Source organism: Zootermopsis nevadensis, unplaced genomic scaffold, assembly GCF_977971745.1.
Source record: "Zootermopsis nevadensis isolate Lab colony 2312 unplaced genomic scaffold, Znev_1.0 Znev_ptg000021l, whole genome shotgun sequence".
Classification (NCBI taxonomy): domain Eukaryota; kingdom Metazoa; phylum Arthropoda; class Insecta; order Blattodea; family Termopsidae; genus Zootermopsis; species Zootermopsis nevadensis.
In genome coordinates, this window is record NW_028259153.1 from 17,541,164 (window position 1) to 17,559,278 (window position 18,115).

General features: G+C 38.0%; 2 protein-coding genes across 6 annotated transcripts in view; one reads left to right on the forward strand and one right to left on the reverse strand.

Annotated features, from left to right (window-relative positions):
• Window positions 1–1,271: 1,271 nt before the first annotated feature.
• Art1 (arginine methyltransferase 1) lies at window positions 1,272–4,798 on the reverse strand. 3 transcript variants are annotated; one of them, XM_022085558.2, is made up of 4 exons: window positions 4,640–4,798; window positions 3,366–3,590; window positions 2,717–3,190; window positions 1,272–2,479 (listed from the first exon to the last, which is right to left on the reverse strand). In XM_022085558.2, the coding sequence occupies exons 1-4, from the start codon at window positions 4,703–4,705 to the stop codon at window positions 2,096–2,098; spliced, it is 1,149 nt and encodes a 382-aa protein (XP_021941250.1). In that variant the 5' UTR covers window positions 4,706–4,798; the 3' UTR covers window positions 1,272–2,095. The 3 variants fall into 3 exon arrangements, with proteins under 3 accessions (XP_021941250.1, XP_021941251.1, XP_087208378.1); XM_022085559.2 differs by lacking the exon at window positions 4,640–4,798 and adding an exon at window positions 4,408–4,527; XM_087352252.1 differs by lacking the exon at window positions 4,640–4,798 and adding an exon at window positions 4,352–4,480.
• Window positions 4,799–4,943: 145 nt separating this feature from the next.
• LOC110840484 (AT-rich interaction domain hat-trick) overlaps window positions 4,944–18,115 on the forward strand; it is a 34,303-nt gene continuing 21,131 nt past the window's right edge. For 2 of the 3 annotated variants that reach the window (XM_022085555.2, XM_022085557.2), the window contains exons 1-4: window positions 4,945–5,107; window positions 6,901–6,974; window positions 9,312–9,419; window positions 17,256–17,321. In XM_022085555.2, coding sequence (XP_021941247.1) covers window positions 6,942–6,974; window positions 9,312–9,419; window positions 17,256–17,321 — 207 coding nt within the window. In that variant the 5' untranslated portion in view covers window positions 4,945–5,107; window positions 6,901–6,941. Of the gene's footprint in view, window positions 5,108–6,900; window positions 6,975–9,311; window positions 9,420–17,255; window positions 17,322–18,115 lie in introns of all 3 variants that reach the window. The other variant, XM_022085556.2, reaches the window with a different exon arrangement.

The window sequence follows — 18,115 nt, forward strand, 5'->3', positions numbered from 1 at the left end:
CATGTAAATTGAGTGTACAAGTAACTGTGTTAACCATTGTCCTCTCAGTGAATAAGGTGTGAAATCAATAATTTTTTCCTTCACTTTATATTTTCTTAATGTTATCTTATCTTTGGCATCATATTAACCCCATGATAATTCTCATCTCTCCTTTAGGTTTACTTTCAGTGTAGCCTGTGTTATTAAAGAGAAAAGGATCACAACCCAAAGACATGAAGTTCTGAAATGTCTTGGGGTCCTTAATGACAAATTCTAGATTGAATTGGCCAGTACTCACCATCAACATGATGAGAACAGGTGAATGTGGAGGTCATGGTTCATTAGTCCATCTGTCTATAAAATAGTGTTGGTTGGTGATCACTTGCTGTTTAGGGATTTGGAGCCATATTGGATATTTATAAAACATGAAGATTCATTATAATGTTCACAAAAAGCCATCCAGCCTACCTTTTGTCTCTACGACTCATTTTCAGTTTTATCCTTACACACCTGTCTTTTAAATGTTCTCATCTTTACAAATTTTGTTGCGTTACTTAGTGTGTGCTGTATGTTTCAAGCAACTCAGTTCCAGTGATTTAATAATACTATTAGATGAAGAGTGTAAATTATGAAGCACTTTTATTATGTATTTATATATCACAGAATACTTGCATTTACTTTCCACTTTATTTAACCATGAAATTACAATTCAGAAAAATTTCTTACCAAATCCTGGCAGAATGACATTAAATTACAACAGCAATTCAACTCACTTTTACAGGCAATAAGGAAGCAATTCACCAGTGTGTAAAACTTTTCTCCTTCTAGAATTCATGTACAAAATTATTTTTTTAAGTTTTAAATTGTAAGGCTTTCCTTGAAAAATTAAGACCAATTCCATCTTGGTAATAGTGAACTAAACATTCCGACCCGTTGCAACTATTGACATGAATGTAATCAAAGTGAGGAATATATCAGTAGTGGAATACTGTTAAATACAATTTTAGTTAGCAATACAGAAATCAGTCGTGATTTCCAACAGAAAGACTATATGAACCATCTCTTCCTTCATTTCTACTCTTCTATAATGTACTGGGTTTATATTTCCAAGAGCATCTCTACATTGTTTTAATTATGAATATATGAAGTCTCCAAATTATAAATCCATCTTAGATAGTGACAAGATGTGTGTTCAGGTACATTCAACAAAAATAGTAAGGTCAAAAATTCTACAATGATTTTAAGAAACCAAAGCAGAACAAAAACATGTTTGATAATAAATAAACTGCGGAATGGGTCTACTGATATATTGTTATAATTCCTGTAGATTTACATATTAAAACAGTTAAGTTTTCCATACAAACACAGTTCTCTCCCTCTTCACTGAAACACCCAACATACGGTATGAAATACATTCAAAACTGAATCTTTCATTCTTTAACTTTCTGTATTTTTCATCTCTTCTTACTGTGCTTGCAAACACTGGAAGAACTAAGCTGGAATTGGAAACAGAGGGCAGTTCATATTTTTTAACAATATCATTTTATATGGTTAAAGTACAGTACATGAAAAATGACTTAGTCATTATTTAATACAGATTATAATATAAGGTAAATGAAAAAATTATACTCATAATTTTCCTGAAAAAAATATCTTCATAATTCATGTTACAGTACAATAGATGGGTGGGTAAGAGCTCATGGTCTGAAGTACATAATGAAACACTGAAAATTTTCTCAAAAGCAGATAACCGTGAAACCAGTCAATAATTACATATGTGATATTTTCATCAAACACTGGAAAATGTATACATTAATCAATAACTGCCATCTATACCTTTAGATCTGTAATAAGTATACAATAATTCTGCAAAGCTTTGAATTACTATTAGGAAACAGATTAATTTAATGTGTCTTACAGAGGTAAAAGACATGTTCCATGTTTGCTAGCATTCTTCCTGAATCTCGCACTTCTACAGGCTCTCTCGACTGATACTGTGTACTGAACAGGAAAATATGCAAGGTTTTTTTCAACCAATACAAAATCCTAAATTTTTCATTTCACATGTGCTTAAAAAGGGTTTTAAAAATCAATTCCCTACTGCACACACTTACGTCTAGCGCATGCGATAAACGTTCGTTTCATGTACTTCACCAAGCTCACCCTTGAAATCTAATTCAATAGTGAAGTCCAGATCTCTATTATTACGAGCATTGGGTTTCATTGAAAAAACCCCATAGATCTCCTCATTTTTCTTCACTGTTAGATAATCATCAAAGTAAAACACAGTCTGTTTCCAGTGAGTGTACGGGGCTTCAGGTGCTGTGCTGAAACCAATTCTTTTGTGACATTTTGTAAATTCAATGTTGAAGAAGGTGACAAGTGCCTGAATGTAGTCATTACGACGTACTTGAAGATGGAATGGTGCTGTGAAATTTAGATCTTCTTTTGTTACAGTGTACAGATCAACTTCTTTCAGCAAACATGCATTTGTCACCACCTGAAAAGTTTTACAAAACAAGACTAAAATATAAGATATTTTCCTCCCACAATTTCCCTAACAAAAGCCTAAAATTTTAAAATCACATTTTTGTGTGCAAAAACTATAGAAAAATATTTCATAAATGTTAAAATGATAATGCAGATACCTTACATACAACAGCTAAATTAAAATTCAATTTCACTATATACTTCACTCATAAAATGGTTATTAACTTCATAGGTTGACTGTATATACCTGCTTTGGATCCACCACATCAACCAGGGGTTCACTGATTGCCACCCGTCTTATAGAACTCATATCAAAGCCATATACATCATCCCACCAGTTGATTTTCTCATCCTTATATTGGCGATCTTCAATTCCAGTCACAAAAAGAGTAGCTCTATCGGGAAACAGCAAACCATCAGGGCGAAGCCACTTGTCTCTGGCAAATAAGACAGTGTCTAACATTGACTCATAGAACAGGCAATAACCCATCCACTCTGAGATAATTATGTCAACACTATCCAGACCATGAGGTAACTCCACCTCCTCAACTTTTCCTTTCACAATAGTCACGACGTCACTCAGTTGGTTAGCTTCTACTATCTGTTTGGCATACTCCACAATATTGGAACATTCTATACCAATGACACGGGCTGCTCCTGCTTTAGCAGCAAACATAGACAGAATGCCTGTTCCACAGCCAATGTCCAGAACAACTTTTCCCTGTTAAGAAAACTGTATTTTAGAACATGATATTTAAACACTATGACATTTGTCTGATTACTATAAACTGACACATCACACACAATTTAGACTCTTTCCAGTAAATACTTGAAATATTTCAGCAATACTATACTGTGGAAATTTCATGATGATAGCTAATGTAAGTCATACAAACCTTGAACAAATGTTTATTGTGGTACATAGAATTCCTGTACGTGAGTGTTCGAACTTCATCTTTCAACATTTCTTCGTGTATTCCAAAATGGGCATAAGAATCAAAATAATAATCTCTTGATGTCATTTCATCAACACTGATTTCCTTTCCAACTTTGTCATTTACCATCTCCTTTATTATAGGTACAGCCTCAGAGGTTACTTCCATATTTTCCATTTTGGTTCCCTACAAATGAAACAAAATGAAAAATGTAACACAGACAAAGGAATCACAGAAACTTCAGATGAGAAATCTATTTGAGAGTCTCCAGTTTGAAGACAAAGATGGAGTTAAATGGGTACTATGAACTGAAAAAGGTTGGAACAGACTCCATACTTTTGTTCCTTAAAACCATACTGTAAACTAATGTTTTATAAAAAATTGTTTATACTTTAGTTATATGTGGCTGTATACACAGACATATATTTGCAAGTTTTTCTGTTATTCCCGTAAGGAAATCGGGGCACCAGAGTGGAGATCATTCGAACAGCCTGTATTACTTTCTTTGTTAACCACAGGTAGGGCACCCAATCTCACAGCCAAAATAGGTAACCTGTGTGTTAGTCCCTTCACGTATATAATTGGCTTTCCCGTACAAAAAATACCATGTACTTATAGTTAAAACAATTTAAAACTGCTCACAAGATGAATGGCACGACTATAGATAATACAACTGACTTAAAAGTAGCAATATTTTGCAAATTGCTTAGAACCAAACATGGGGAAACTGCAAACATTTTAGTCAGTCCATTAAACGTTTATCAATCACTCGAGAAACTAAATATTCTGCATTCAATACTGTGTATTGTTTCGTTGGCAAATTGTATTCCAAGAGCCACTATTTCGTCAAATATAGAGTAATTAACCGCGTGGATCACACGTGTGCGTGATTGTATTGAATCTGCATTTTACTTCAAAAATATATCTAAAGAACAATAATTTCGTACTTGTGAATGATATGCGTATTTCTATGTTATACTACTAAGAATAAAACTAATTTCACCTTTAGACAAATTTACGGTACTGTCAAACAAAGCACCAATATTCTCACTCCATACAACAGCCCGCGCACTAATAGCCTGCTTTCAACCAAAATGCGAGTCTACTACCCAAATATTTAGCTACTGAAGTTCGGTATTCAATGGTATGAATATGAAAAACTTATTAATTTAGATACTAGACATACAAGGCGAAAATAGCATGTGCTGTTTTCATGTTCCATTAACTTTACTTACCGGTAATATAACATCTTTTACTCCTGTGTCGTGATTTTCTATCGGTCTACCAACACTTGCCGCCATGTTTACCACCAGCAGACCACAGCAGACGGCGCAGTGTACGGCGTAAATAATTTCGCAGTGATCTTTACTGCAGTGACTCCATTATAATTGTACCTTATAGTTTAGTATTATTACTGATTGTAGTATTTATTTTTTATTAGTTATCGATGACAGTTATGTACATAATAAAATTAAATACAGCTTCTCAGGAAGACCACATGACCAGTGACCAATCAGGATAGAGAATCTCATGAGTTGTTTTTCAGTTTTTGGATTCAGCTTGCAGATGGCTGGGAAAGAGGTCATGACGGCGTGTTTATGAATTTGTTACGACTGCTCTGTTGTAAAGTGAAAATTAATTGATGTTGTGTTTTTACTGTATCACCGTCCGAGAATCAAGACATACGATAGACAGAAATGCTGGTAATGTGTTTTTTTAGAATACTATGTAGAATATAAGCATTTATCTGCAAGAACGAAACTCCTGTACGCTTACATATTATTGTGCTTTTTGCCATTCTCGCTGAATGTTATGGTATAATACATTATTAGTTATTTCGTTATCTGGCTGTATGATTACCGTGTTGTCATTCTGCACAGCATACACCAACTTCTGTGCCTTAATCAGTTCAGCTATATTGTTGTGTAGTTACGTGATTACAAATACCAATAAATGCAAGTAGTCAGGTTCAGTTTACAAGGAAGTAGGTGGAGTTGGCAAGAACAGCATGGAATTCAAATGTAGAGGAATTCAAGTAGTAATTTATTTATTTGTGATTAATTTTATGATGCTTTCAGTAGCCTAGACTGTGTTGAATGATTAATGGACAGTGAATGTGAGAGAATATGGAAGGAAGTGGTCATGGCCTAATTTAAGGTACTGTCCAGGCATATGCCTGGAAGGACTGGGGAAAACCATTAAAATCATCAGGAATCATATCTAGTCTCTGGGCCAAGATTTGAGCATGGGACCTCCCTAATATGAAGCAAAATACTGATGGTTTGACAGTGCCATTGTTTAACATACTTTAGTAGGTGATTGGAAGGAGTAGCAAATTGTCATATTTCTATGTAATAATATTATTATACATAACCTATTATGATAAACTGGAGTATGAGTGATGTACATGTACTCTTAGCATGCCTTGACTCCTCATGCTTTATGTTGTCTCCTTGTTGTTTGTCCTACTGTTGCCTTCTGTTGTTAATGAGTAGTGTTATCCTGCTATTCTTCATGCTTTTTGGACTGGACACACATGTACTTTCTTTGTTGTCTCAAATTACCATTCATTACTTTTGTTTGCTCAGTATAATTTTATTAATTTATTGAGTTGAGTTCTATAAACAAAAGACTGTCTCACTATCACTGAATTTTTCATTTTTCTGATTATATCTTACTAGTTTTCTTATTTTATATAAATGTAGATTTTTACAAATATTCTCCAAATTTTTTTAATTATACAACATTTGTACATTTTATTATTCTCTTTAAGCCACTTCATTGTTTGCAATAAACCACTTCTTCCTCAAAAAAGTTTTGCCATCTTCCTCATTTGTTACAATACAAAGAAACAGTCTCTTCCCTTCTACGTCCTTTATTTGTCCACAGCTTCTATGTACCAACTTCAAACCACTTCTGTTTCTTGTATACCTGTGCATAAAATATTAATGACGTTATGTCACTAACATCTGGTAAAGGATTGTGATATTTTATATCGTTATAAAGCTGTCCTGCTACACGCCATGTAGGTCATTTATGGGGAGTGGAGGTATAGCTCTTACTCTTTCTTGACCTTTGCACTAGATAGGTGCGAGTGGTCAGCATCATGCCCCGGCCACGTTTTACCCCGGGAAAGGACCCCAATACTGATTGGCTAGGAGGCTGGGTGGGCCCCAGAGCTGGTCTTGACACAGAGGCTAGAGGAAAATCCTTGCCCCTGTCAGGATCGAACTTAAACAGTCTTGTTAAATCTACTGATCGTCTGGAGGCATTAGAAACATGCTGTTTCTTTTATTTTATGTTTATTACATTTTATCATTTTCATGCTCAATCTTCTGAACACGTTGAACAAATTAAATTAAAACTTGAAACTTAGGTGACTTGGTTGCCAGAGCCTTGTTTGTGATGTCGGAGTGTGTATTACATGAAGGTGAGTTTGGTATTGGGGTAGAAGATTGTATATTTTGAATCTTACATTTTTATTCTTGTGTTTCAGGTTAGTGACTATCAAAAGGCACTATATGTAACAACTACTTAATGCAGCATTGGAGTAGGAAGAAGGGAATGATGGTAAGCATGTGAGATCTCATTCAAGGAGTTTGTTTTACAGATGTGAAACAAAATTATGTGTTGTTGTATAATAAAGGATATACAGGAACATCAAACAAAGACATGGCAGTTTTAAATGCCTGTATTTATAAACCATTTTCAGCTGAAGGTTGTCTGAATAATGGTTAAACATTCAGTTCCTTCCTCATTACAGAGATCAGTTGGTTCAAGCTGTGTAAGTAAATGATCACTGTTTGCTTTGAGATCCATGCAAAATCCATAAATACACTTTGTGGGTAAAATGCAGAATTATAGGATTTGAGGTTCTCGTGGCAGTGAGTCTGAAGATGGCTGTATTCAGAACGCTGAATTATATTTTGTTAAGGCAAGTGGTACGTGTAGTTACCACTGGGCTTCAAAGGGTTCATGTGCTGTACTGAAATACATTAATTTGGTGATATAGAATGTATGACTGTTGGGGGATTGTTATAAATTATTTGCCCTAGATAGACAAATCATCAAATTTTCTGGTTTATTTCGCTCAGTATTTAAGCCAGAGCATAGAGTCATCTCAAATCAACATCTGAACGATTTGGAATTGGATGGTCTTGGCCACGTACTCACTGGATTTAAATTCCTGTCATTATTTGTTATGAGGATTCCTGAAGGACTGTGTCTTCAGGCATGATCCACACATATAATTGCAGAATTGAAGGAAGAAATCGCAGCTACGCTGATAAGAGTCACCAAAGAAACATGCTGCAGTTATGACAAATTTTAATCAGTGTTTGTAAATAGTATTGAAAGCAGACAGACCATGTATTGAGTATGTATGTATGTATATGTGAATAAAATCTCCCATGTTTATTAGTGCTTTGGTATCAGAACCAGTGCTGTTAATGCAATACATTAATAAATATAAACATTTGAAACTACCACATCCTTTTTGGTGACCTTACATTTTTGTGGCTGTAAAATGACAGCCTCTGTGAAGAGAACTGCCTCACAATATTTGAGCAGTTGATTGGGTTTCTATCTCTGGAGTTTAAGTTATTCTTGATCATCCAGGCCAAAACAAAATATAGTTTAATCCCACAAGTATGGTCATTAGGAAACATGTAGAACAAGTTGAGTTAAAACTCTTAATGACATTGTACCAGCTACAGAAATTATGTAGTGCTGAACGATATGAAAGGATGCTTGTACAGAATGTGTCACTTAAAACACAGCTGAACAATAATCACATATTAAGGCATAAGGATTAAATTCAAGCTAGGCAACAAAACAGTTAAAATTATGGTCATGCCGATTTCCAGCAGTGCATCAGCTGCAACAACAGTTGCAAAAATTTGATATTGACACTGGCTCTGTCAGTTTGTACATGAAAGGGTTCATGTGCAGCAGTTTGGGTTGTGCTTTAAGTGAAACATTCTGTATATATTGGTTTACTGAGGGTGAAGCCCCAGTCATGACCTACTGTAAGGCATCCCGTCATAATTCTTGAGAAGAAACAGTGTAAGATTTGAGGTTTTCACAGCGTATGAAGATTTCTGTCTTCTGGGTTGTTGCGCTGTGTAGTCTGGTAGATGTTAACCAACGTTTCTGAGGTCACACTGCCTCAGTCATCAGGGCAATTCACCATTCATTTGTTGGTAAACATCTACCTTACTACACAGCGCAACAACCCAGAAGACAGAAATCTTGATGAAACAGTGCTTGGAACATCCAGTGCACTGCCAAGAAATAAACTGGGTGCTTCCTAAATGTAAGTTAGACATTTACGTAACTTGATCAGGTTTATGAATGAACTATAGAAGTTGAACTACATTTTTTTGTTACTCTTGAAAGCTGCTACAGTCGTTATATTGCCAGTGTTGAATGAAAGTGAACTGTGCTAAGCTGGACTATACAAAATTAAATTAACCTTCCATGCTTTGCATACTAATTTAAGTAATATATGACTTAATGTTTATTTATATTGACTGAAATGTGTGAATGACTGATCTGTGAATTGAGAAAGACGTGGAAGGCAGTGATGTATTGTCTTGACTATTTTGTGGAGGGACTGAAGGAAATGGCAAAAGACTTGGGGTAGCCAGCCTTTTGGTCTCAAATAAAACCCAGGATCTGATGAATATAAAACTACCAGTCTGCATTGTTGGTGTTCATGGATTTAGCTTTCTGCTTTCATCCTAATGGCTGAAAAAGTGAGCAAACAACTACAGGGTGGGTGGGAAGTAAGTAGGCACTAAATAATCACTTTTCATTGGAAATATAGGGGTTATAACCATTTCTCAATGCCTACTTACTTCCCACCCATCCTGTAGATAAGTATCAAAATATGTTATTTTTTTGCAGGGAGATGACCCACCTTACCTTACAGTTGGCACTGAGGTCAGTGCCAAATATAAAGGAGCGTTCTGTGAAGCCAAAGTGCGAAAGGTGGTCAGAAGCGTTAAGTGTAAGGTATGTGCAAACAGAATGTACTGATGAAAAACAGTAGAATGTGGCTGTCATCTGTGATGTTGCACCCTGGTGGTGGTGCAGTAAGCTCCTCTGAAAATCAGTTGGTGTGTACCAGAATTCATGGTGCAACATTTCTGAAGTCATTGCCAATTCTCACTGACACACAATAGAAATACAGTCTTTAAGTATTAGTGTGACCAGATTGATGCAGATCTCACAGAACCTGATTTATCAGGTTTGTTGGTTCATTGACATAGCCAGGGTATTTGTCATTCTAAACAAACCTTCAGCCTCGCCTTTTCCTTCCTCCCCAAGGCTGTTTTTTTGTCAGGAAATGTGCCGACTGGTTACATTGTCAAATTCATTACATGCACATCAACCATAATACCAAGTATTGTGGGCAGCATATTACGAAGGCAAGTGTATATAATGCTACAAGGATTTTAAAAGCTTAATCCATATTTTGTACATTCATGCATGACTCGTGGAACTTGATGAGGATAAAGTAACTTCAGCACTGCAGATGGATTACACATTTCATTCAGACATTTTAGACAAGGTTTTTAAAACTGATTTTTTCACCTAAGTAGATATGTCATTAGTGAGAACAGCACATTATGGAGTGCTGAAAATCCATATACCTTCCATACAAGGCCTGTAATGGGTTGCATCAAACATGAGAAGAGAGCAGATTCATGCATTGCTGAATGCTGTAGACATTTTTAACATTTGATATATTTTATCCGTGGTGTGAGAGCCCCCTGAGAGCCAAAGCCGACTAGCTGGCTGCTAGCCTAACGTTCAAATGCCTAAGCAGAGGTGAACGATCATCCAACCAGATATAGGGTGACATGCAGTCAGCACAACGCCCCTAGCCATGACCGGAAACATTTGATATAAACGTTGTTTTTTGTTTTCTGATTTCAGTCTAATTAATTTTTGAAATGTAGAACATCTGTCAGGAATTGGTTGCATGAATTCTTGATGACTGTTTTATTACCGCGCGTGAATAGTTGGGGGAGAAAAGCCCTGCGAATAAATGGTGGCATAGAAGACCAATAAGAAAGTGGGAGAATTACCTTAGACTTGATTTTGGGGAAATAGGCTTTGAGGATTTGGATCGAATTTAATTCTTATATTATGTCCAGTGGTGGGTTTTGGTCTTGGCAGCATTGAATTATTTGTTCAGTTATATGGGTTGTGTATTTTGAAGTCAACTCTACACTATAAATAACGATTATTGTACTTTCATTTCTTTGTATTTGCAGTTAGTATACTTTTTATTTTCTGTTGGCCTAGCACAGAAGTTCCCATTGCACTAGCTGCTTTGCCTTCCCTACCTATCTTTGGCCATCATCTGTTTGTCTTGTAGATTTATTTCATGCTGTCTTTTTGTGTTATAAATACTGCAGAATGTCAAGATTTTGTATGTAAAGGAGTGTATTTTGTTTCTAAAGGAGGTGAGATGCTGAAAGTGTAGATAAAAACTTGAAATTGTTGCTGCTGTTTACTCTGTTATCAGTGTTGCTTAATAGAGGTAGAGATAAAGAGTTAGTTTGTAGAGTTTATGTGTACCAAACCAGAATGTGTCTGTTGTAGTCCTTGAGGTCAGAAGACATGTTTGCCATGTAATGGAACAGTGGCCAAATTCATGAAATGGAAAAAGGTAGACTAGGAAGATTTTTTGAGATTCCTCACCTCCATTAGTGTTCTGTCTGTGATTTATTTGCTGTTTAACCACATCCATGCTGATATATAACACTTCATTTACTTAATGAGATTTGAAGTTCTAATGGTGACTGGTATGAAGATGGCTGCCTTCTGGGTTGTTGCACCCTGTGGTAGGCTAGTAGAAGTTTACCAACATATCGAATGTGCATGCTGCTGCAATCATTGCCCTGATGATGGAGGCAGCGAGCACCTCTGGAATGTTGGTAAACTTCTACCAGTCTGCATAGTGCAACAACCCAGAAGACAGCATCTTCTCTACATTTACTCACTTGTTTCTTTAATTAATGCTGATGGGAAACCATAAAATAGCCACATTGAAGTGTCATATGATGGAAATGTCCTTTTTTCAGGTTTATTTGGTGTTATTTACATTTAGCTTTATGTGGAGACTGTTCTGTTCACGTTTTTAGCATTGTAAATCAGACCATCTATTTAAGTGTAAGAGCTGGGTGTGTGTAGCTAAGAGAATCAGGTTGCAGAGCAAAAAGAATTCTTGGGGTGTGTGACCTTGAAAGTACAGAAACTTCCCGGAGAGGCTGCAGATATTCGGAATTGGTGGGGGTGAGTTCATCTGTAGTTCCCTGTCACCTCCATTTATAATGTTTCTGAGTTTCCATTTGAAGTCCATGAGGTACAGAATGGGTGAAAACTGGTGGTTTGTGGCACTGATTGATTCATTACAGTGCATTTTATATTGAATACTATGCATTGTTCAGAGGTAAATTTGAGATATTCTGGTGTATTCTAGCGATTAACCTACATGATTAATATTCAGAAAGACTGTTGGGTTTGCTCTTTATTGCCGACACTAATACGTATATAAAATGATAGGGAACAATCCCCTGAAGAGTGGTGGAGCCATCTCCAGAAACGTCACGCAGCACACTTGCTGTGTTTATAAACTACAACTGTTTGTCGGTCAACCTTTGTGCATCAGAAATGTGCAATCACTGGGACACTTGCCGCTGGTCACGTAGACATTGAGGCCCCGAATCCCCTTCCAGTCTTCGTTGCTTTTAATTTCATGATCACGTGTATTGTGGACACAAAATATCCGCGAGCTTCAGTCACGTCACAGAGAGAAACGAGAGCCGGTACACCGATTTTCACCAAATTTGGCGTGGGTATTTCTTGAAACCGGGAACGGTCAAAACGCCGAAAAAGTGTGCTGGATGTGAAACCCTTCGAGGGTGGTTTCTATATCGGGGAAGCTAAGCACGATAGAACGCAATAGAACGTCGCCAAAACCGGAGTTGTTTTTTCCGAAGTGGAGAATTACAGAAACAACCACCACAGCCCCGAAAAATTGTCAAGGTTTCGAGTCATGGTGAAGATGGTTTTAGTAGTTCGGAAACCAAACACCACAGAAAAACTGCGCAAAGATCGAACTTTCTACGAGATTACAGAAAGTGAGGTTAAAGACCCCCAAAATGCTCTGGGTTCGTTTGATGATGATTGGCTGTGATATTCAGGGATACGTATGGAATTGCCAGGCCCCTGATAAGCTTCGGACAGTAGACTGACAAGAAATGTAAGCATTTGTCAAATTTGCCCGCAGTATTACTGCAGGCACTCTGCTATTTTAACTATAATCAATGTTCTTACATAGAATTATTCATCATCATTGAGTTGTCTTTAAGATTGTTTTATTTAAAACATGTAAAATTTTGATCACAAACCTTTGCTTGAATGATATACTTATTGTCCGACAGCCAGCAGAGTACAACTTCTAGAGAAAGTTAACATATTGAGCCCCATATCACGTTTCATAATGTAGGTCCCTTATGCTTTTTAACACCTGGACAGATTTCAAGGACTTTGCGTGACTTACTAGAATGCTGTCCTTCCAGTATGTGGCGATAATTTAACGATTTGTGAGAAGATGCAGGTACTCCAGTTGTTGATGCCTGGTACGCCGGTGAATGTGTTGGTGGTGAACATTTATACCTACGTTTCTATACTGTAATTGGCACTTGAGCCATGAAGATGGATACCGTATTTTCCTCCGAAACTTTAGTACTTCCGGATCTACACGGTGTCGCAGCCTAGTACTCCAGTTGATTGTCATTTGTTGGCGATACAGATACATTGTTTTGAAGCTAATTTTGTTAGAAAGTAGATGGGAGAATGTTCACATTGATTTCAGATGAGTGGGATGTAATGTTGTGGGCTGGGGATAGGGTTCAGTGTCAGGCTTTTGTAAACATGGCTATGAACCCTAGGGTTCCTTAAATGCAGGGAATTTCTACTTTACAAGAGGTCCAGCGCCATGAGTTTTGTTAGACATGCTCAACTTTTACTCGCATTTTGTTAGTCACGTTATCAAAAATCAGAAATCGCATATCTTGGTCACTCTGCTGATTTTAGACATTGGAGTCGTAAAACTGTATGTAAAATGTGACTTGTGTTGCTAAATCTACAACTGAAATTGACGCCCTAGTTTCAGTTATTAATGTTGTGTGAGTTTAATGGTTGAAGACCTGTCTGTCTGAACGGGACAAGAACTCTGTCCAGATAACGCCACAGTGTACTTTTTAATACTTTGCTTGTATTATGGAGGCTCCGGTTTGAATCTCGGTCTGGACACTGTTTATTCAAGAGTTAATTCGTGTTTTCTCAAGTCGTCTTATCACGTTGGAGTTCTGGGCTGGAAAAACAAATACAGTTAGTAAAGCGTTGTAGCAAGCATACCCGGCCACATACAAGTTGTAAAAACGAAGATGACTACCTTCTGGGATGTTGCGCGGTGCAATCTCGTAAACACTGACGACGTTACAGGGGTGCTTACTGCTTGGATCATCGCCCAGACGATAAAGGCAGTAAGAACCTGAGAATTGTCGGTCAGTTTCTGTGAGATTACACGGCGCTACATCCCAGAAGACTGTCATTGATGTCTTACAGGTTGAAAAACGTTGACGCAGTGAGGCTGTAGAGTTTGGTGCGATTTTTATGTCTGCAAACGCATAATGACGACTCCACCACTACCCGTTGAGGAATCTTGCTGGTAAGAGAAAGTCTCCGTAGGTGATAGGTAGGGGTGTAACAGGCCGCTCACACTCTGGGATTAATCAATAAACAAAGCGGACGTCGACTCTGTCTCTGTGCCCTCCCAGTCTTATGCGTTTAGAGTGGACTTCATTCTGCAGATAGAAACCATGTTCATTGTTGCAGATTCGTTGGGACATGACGCTGCGTGTTATAAAGGTATGGTTACGCGACAGTTATTTGTCGTCAGATGAGAGGTGGTTCGTGTTAGTTTCTATTAATTGAAGATCTAGAAACAGTAACAACGGATGGACCAGAATTTCTACGCTCTTCTCACATTTCCTAACTTGTTTTGACGAACTTCAACGTGGACTTCGTTGAAGATTTCTCATTAGTTTCACACTACTAGCGGAATCGAAATCAGTCGTTATACAGAGACCTCTTTTCGAATCAGTTCGGAAATGTAAACTGAAGGTCAACGAGCATATTTGATCGGGAAGGAGCGGTTTGTCAGAGTTACTCTCCTGATTATTTCAATCTTTCGCCACCCACCGTAATAATTTCGTGTGTGAGTTGTTCTAAGGGGCCAGAAGGCGCTGGCATTGTACGTGTAGTACACGCTTCCGTCCCAGTTTTACTTCGTGCCATAGTTTATTGAAATGCCAGGAATAACTGCTGTCAGTCTCTGGGAACATTAGATTACTTTTATTTCTGGAACTGAAGCCAATTTGGCTGCGTTCTTCACTCGTGCCGAGTGTATTGCATTTTGGTCGTAGTGGATGTTCAGAAATCTGATATTGAATAATACTTTCAGATTTGACCGATGCACTGCTTTAAATAATTCTCTGAAGGTCTTAATTTTTCAAAGAAATTTGATGTTTTGCATCGAGTAGTACAGCTGGTGACTCCTTCAATATCATAATATATTGATTGTGCTTCGTGATTGAACCACGATCAACAGTGAGATGCACGTATTGTTGCCTGTATTCTAGGATGTCCCAGTTATGTTTTCACTAGTTGAAAACTGCGTGATCTCAGCGTAACTAGTTTGTGTCTGAATTCGCTCTTACGTAAATGCAATGCAACGTTTGCATTGATAACCGTCCATGGCTATGTCAACAACTGCTACTGTTGAAGAATGCAAACAATTTTGAGATGCTAAGTGGGAGAAAGTGGCTCTTTCATTGGCGAAATGAGAACTTACCTGCTTGGTCAGATGCTGCAATGAGAGAGGAGATGGCGTTTCATCTCTGTCTTTGGCTGATTACATTAGCCACGCGGTTTAGAGCGTATACTGCCATGGGTACATCGAACACTGGGATCGTGGATTCGAATGTTAATCAAGACTTATACAGGAATACCTCGGAGATCGGTTCCAGACTACCTCGGAGATCGGTTCCAGACCACCGCAATAAAGCGAGTCACGATTTTTTTTTTCCAGTGCATAAAAAGTTATGTTTACACTATACTGTAATCTATTAAGTGTGCAATAGCATTATGTCTAAAAAAAACAATGTTAGAACATTACGAGAATTACCAAAATGTGGCACAGACACGAAGTGAGCACATGCTGTTGGAAAAATGGCGCCGATAGACTTGGCTCGACGTAGGGTTGCCACAAACCTTCAATTTGTAAAAAAAAAAAACGCAATATCTGCGAAGCGCAACAAAACGAGGTATGCCTGTATACGGGATCAGCATGTTTTTGTGTTACCCCGTATAGGTGGAACTCCTGGATATAGACGGGTGTGCTGCATTGCGCAGGCCATTTCTCCAGCTTTCTCGGAATAGTCGGTCAGCCCTGTTTTTATTCAGAATTTATCCCGGAACAAAGATTCATTATTTGATAGGTTTCAGTGGATGGGGCCTATTGGAAAGTCTCCATAAGCAGGATAACGCCATAGTATAATGTGGACATCTCGAACTGGATTCGAAAACGCGATCACAATGTTGGAGAACCCATATGTGTAAACAGATTAAAATGTGATCTTATGTCAAAGATCGTCATCTTCGCTGAGGGGATAAAATGTTTTTCTCGTGATAGAATGAGAAAAGAGTTACGTAACATCGGAAGGAAAGTGTGTATTCACGGGTAAGAACAAAGACCGACCAGAAATGGTGACCCCACAACAGTTCCTTCCACTAGTGTCCGGGACGCAGCAATGGTTCTTGGCCGTTCCTGATTCGCTGTAGAACAGCAGTTGTTTTCCCTCTGAGCGGAACACGTGTTTATCTCACATTGCATTGAATATAATCTACAAAGTTTTTTTTTTTCGCACGTCAGAATATATTTATTTACAATATAAACAATCAAGTCCATTTCGTGATGTCAAGATTTAGCTGGTGTCACAAACCATCATTGAAAATTTACAACTGAAATTATGCACGAGAGAGTATTTGGGAAGTCTTCCGTACTGTCAAGCTAGCGATACTATGTGAAGAGAGTAGTAGTAATGTCCAGCACAAACCATTTGATCTCAGAGGCGAAATAGAATATGAAGGAATTAGCGATTTGTAAAATTATACTTTTTATGCTGTTGAGGCTTACGCTCGCTGCGAGCGTAACAACTGACTGGCAGGAGCTCGCAAAGTATACGTTTGAATCACAAAAGTTTTAGAGAGCCTTTCTGCCTCGCCCTAATAATGGAGACAGCAATGACCTCAGAAACGTTGGTAAACTTCTACCAAACTACACAGCGCTACAAAACAGAAGACAGCCATCTTCGTATTCACCGACGTGAGAACCTCAAATCTTGTTCAGTGCCGTGTTCACAGAAGCCCGCAACTGGGCTCTGTCCTGAAATAATACAAGTCCCCCGTCTTCACATCCTTCATTTTAATGCTGACCCATCTATGTACCCTTCGTCGTTTCTTGAAGTGTTCCGTCTGAAATATGTTTCACGCCTCCCCCGTACGTACTACATGTCCCAGCCATCTCATCCAGACTTGGTTAATCGCCTTAACAGTCTTAGGCGAAAGGTACAACTTAGGAAACTCTTCACCGTCTCTCTATTAACTTCTGTCTTAGGCTTAGACATTCTCATCTCTTCGTGAAAAGTAAACTTTGTCTGCAGCCACTGTGTGATATGCTTTGTATATCTGTTTGTCTCTCTCCTCCAGGTAACCTTCAAACTTGGCCTTGGCTCAGCAATCATTACGGACGACCAGATCAGAGGCACGCTCAGGGTAAGTTGGAAGTCATCTTCGCGTGGAGGATGGAATTGTCTGTCTGTTCAACTGCAGCACAGACCTTGAAGGCTGTTGTTTTTGTTTTTCCCGCTCGTGTTTTTGTTGTTCGCGTATCGGACTGTCTGTGCCGAAAAATAGAAAATTAAACACGTTTTCAAGCGCGAAGTTCTTCTTACACCCTAAAAACACCGCTACGCTCTTTAATAAAATAATATATATTTTGCATTTATATTGGGAAGTAAATGAAAACCATTATGCAGTATGTAGGCGAAATGTGGAATTATCGAACGTTAAAGAAAGTGTTTAACAGCTCTGAAAATGGAAACAGTATGTTTCTCCGAAACGTTGTACTTCATATGAGTCCACACGGCGTCACAACGCAGAGCAGCATTGACAGGTGTTGAACAGGCCTACCATTGCGCCGTAATAACTAAGTCGGTGCTAATACTGCGTATATGGAAATTTATTCAATAAAGCAAAGGTAAAAGTTGCCCCTGTACGCCATGGCGGCGAATAGGCGCGTGGAGAAGAAACCCCGGAAATTGGGGGAGGTTTAGTCAGTTTCCTTTTAAAATCACGTGGCTGACTTCTAGTGAAAGCTGTTGAACCGAAAGTTGCAGTTTAATGGCATTGTTCATGCTATGTTCGGTAAAGTATGAAGATATGCCATTACATCAGATCTCGCGCCTGAGAAGCTAGAGAGGGTGATATATCGTTTTGTTACACTAAGTCAGGAAGTTATTTTTACAAGTGTTTGCACTTCTGTGCACAAAGTTTAGTTACGTCTTGAT

Bases quoted from the DNA above. Each gene is read 5' to 3' on its own strand.
- Art1 (XM_022085558.2), bottom strand. From the start codon at position 4,705: ATGGCGGCAAGTGTTGGTAGACCGATAGAAAATCACGACACAGGAGTA. The intron at 3,191-3,365 runs GTTTGTATGACT...TTTTCTTAACAG, and splicing joins ACAATAAACATTTGTTCAAG to GGAAAAGTTGTTCTGGACAT. The intron at 2,480-2,716 runs GTATATACAGTC...AAAACTTTTCAG, and splicing joins ATGTGGTGGATCCAAAGCAG to GTGGTGACAAATGCATGTTT.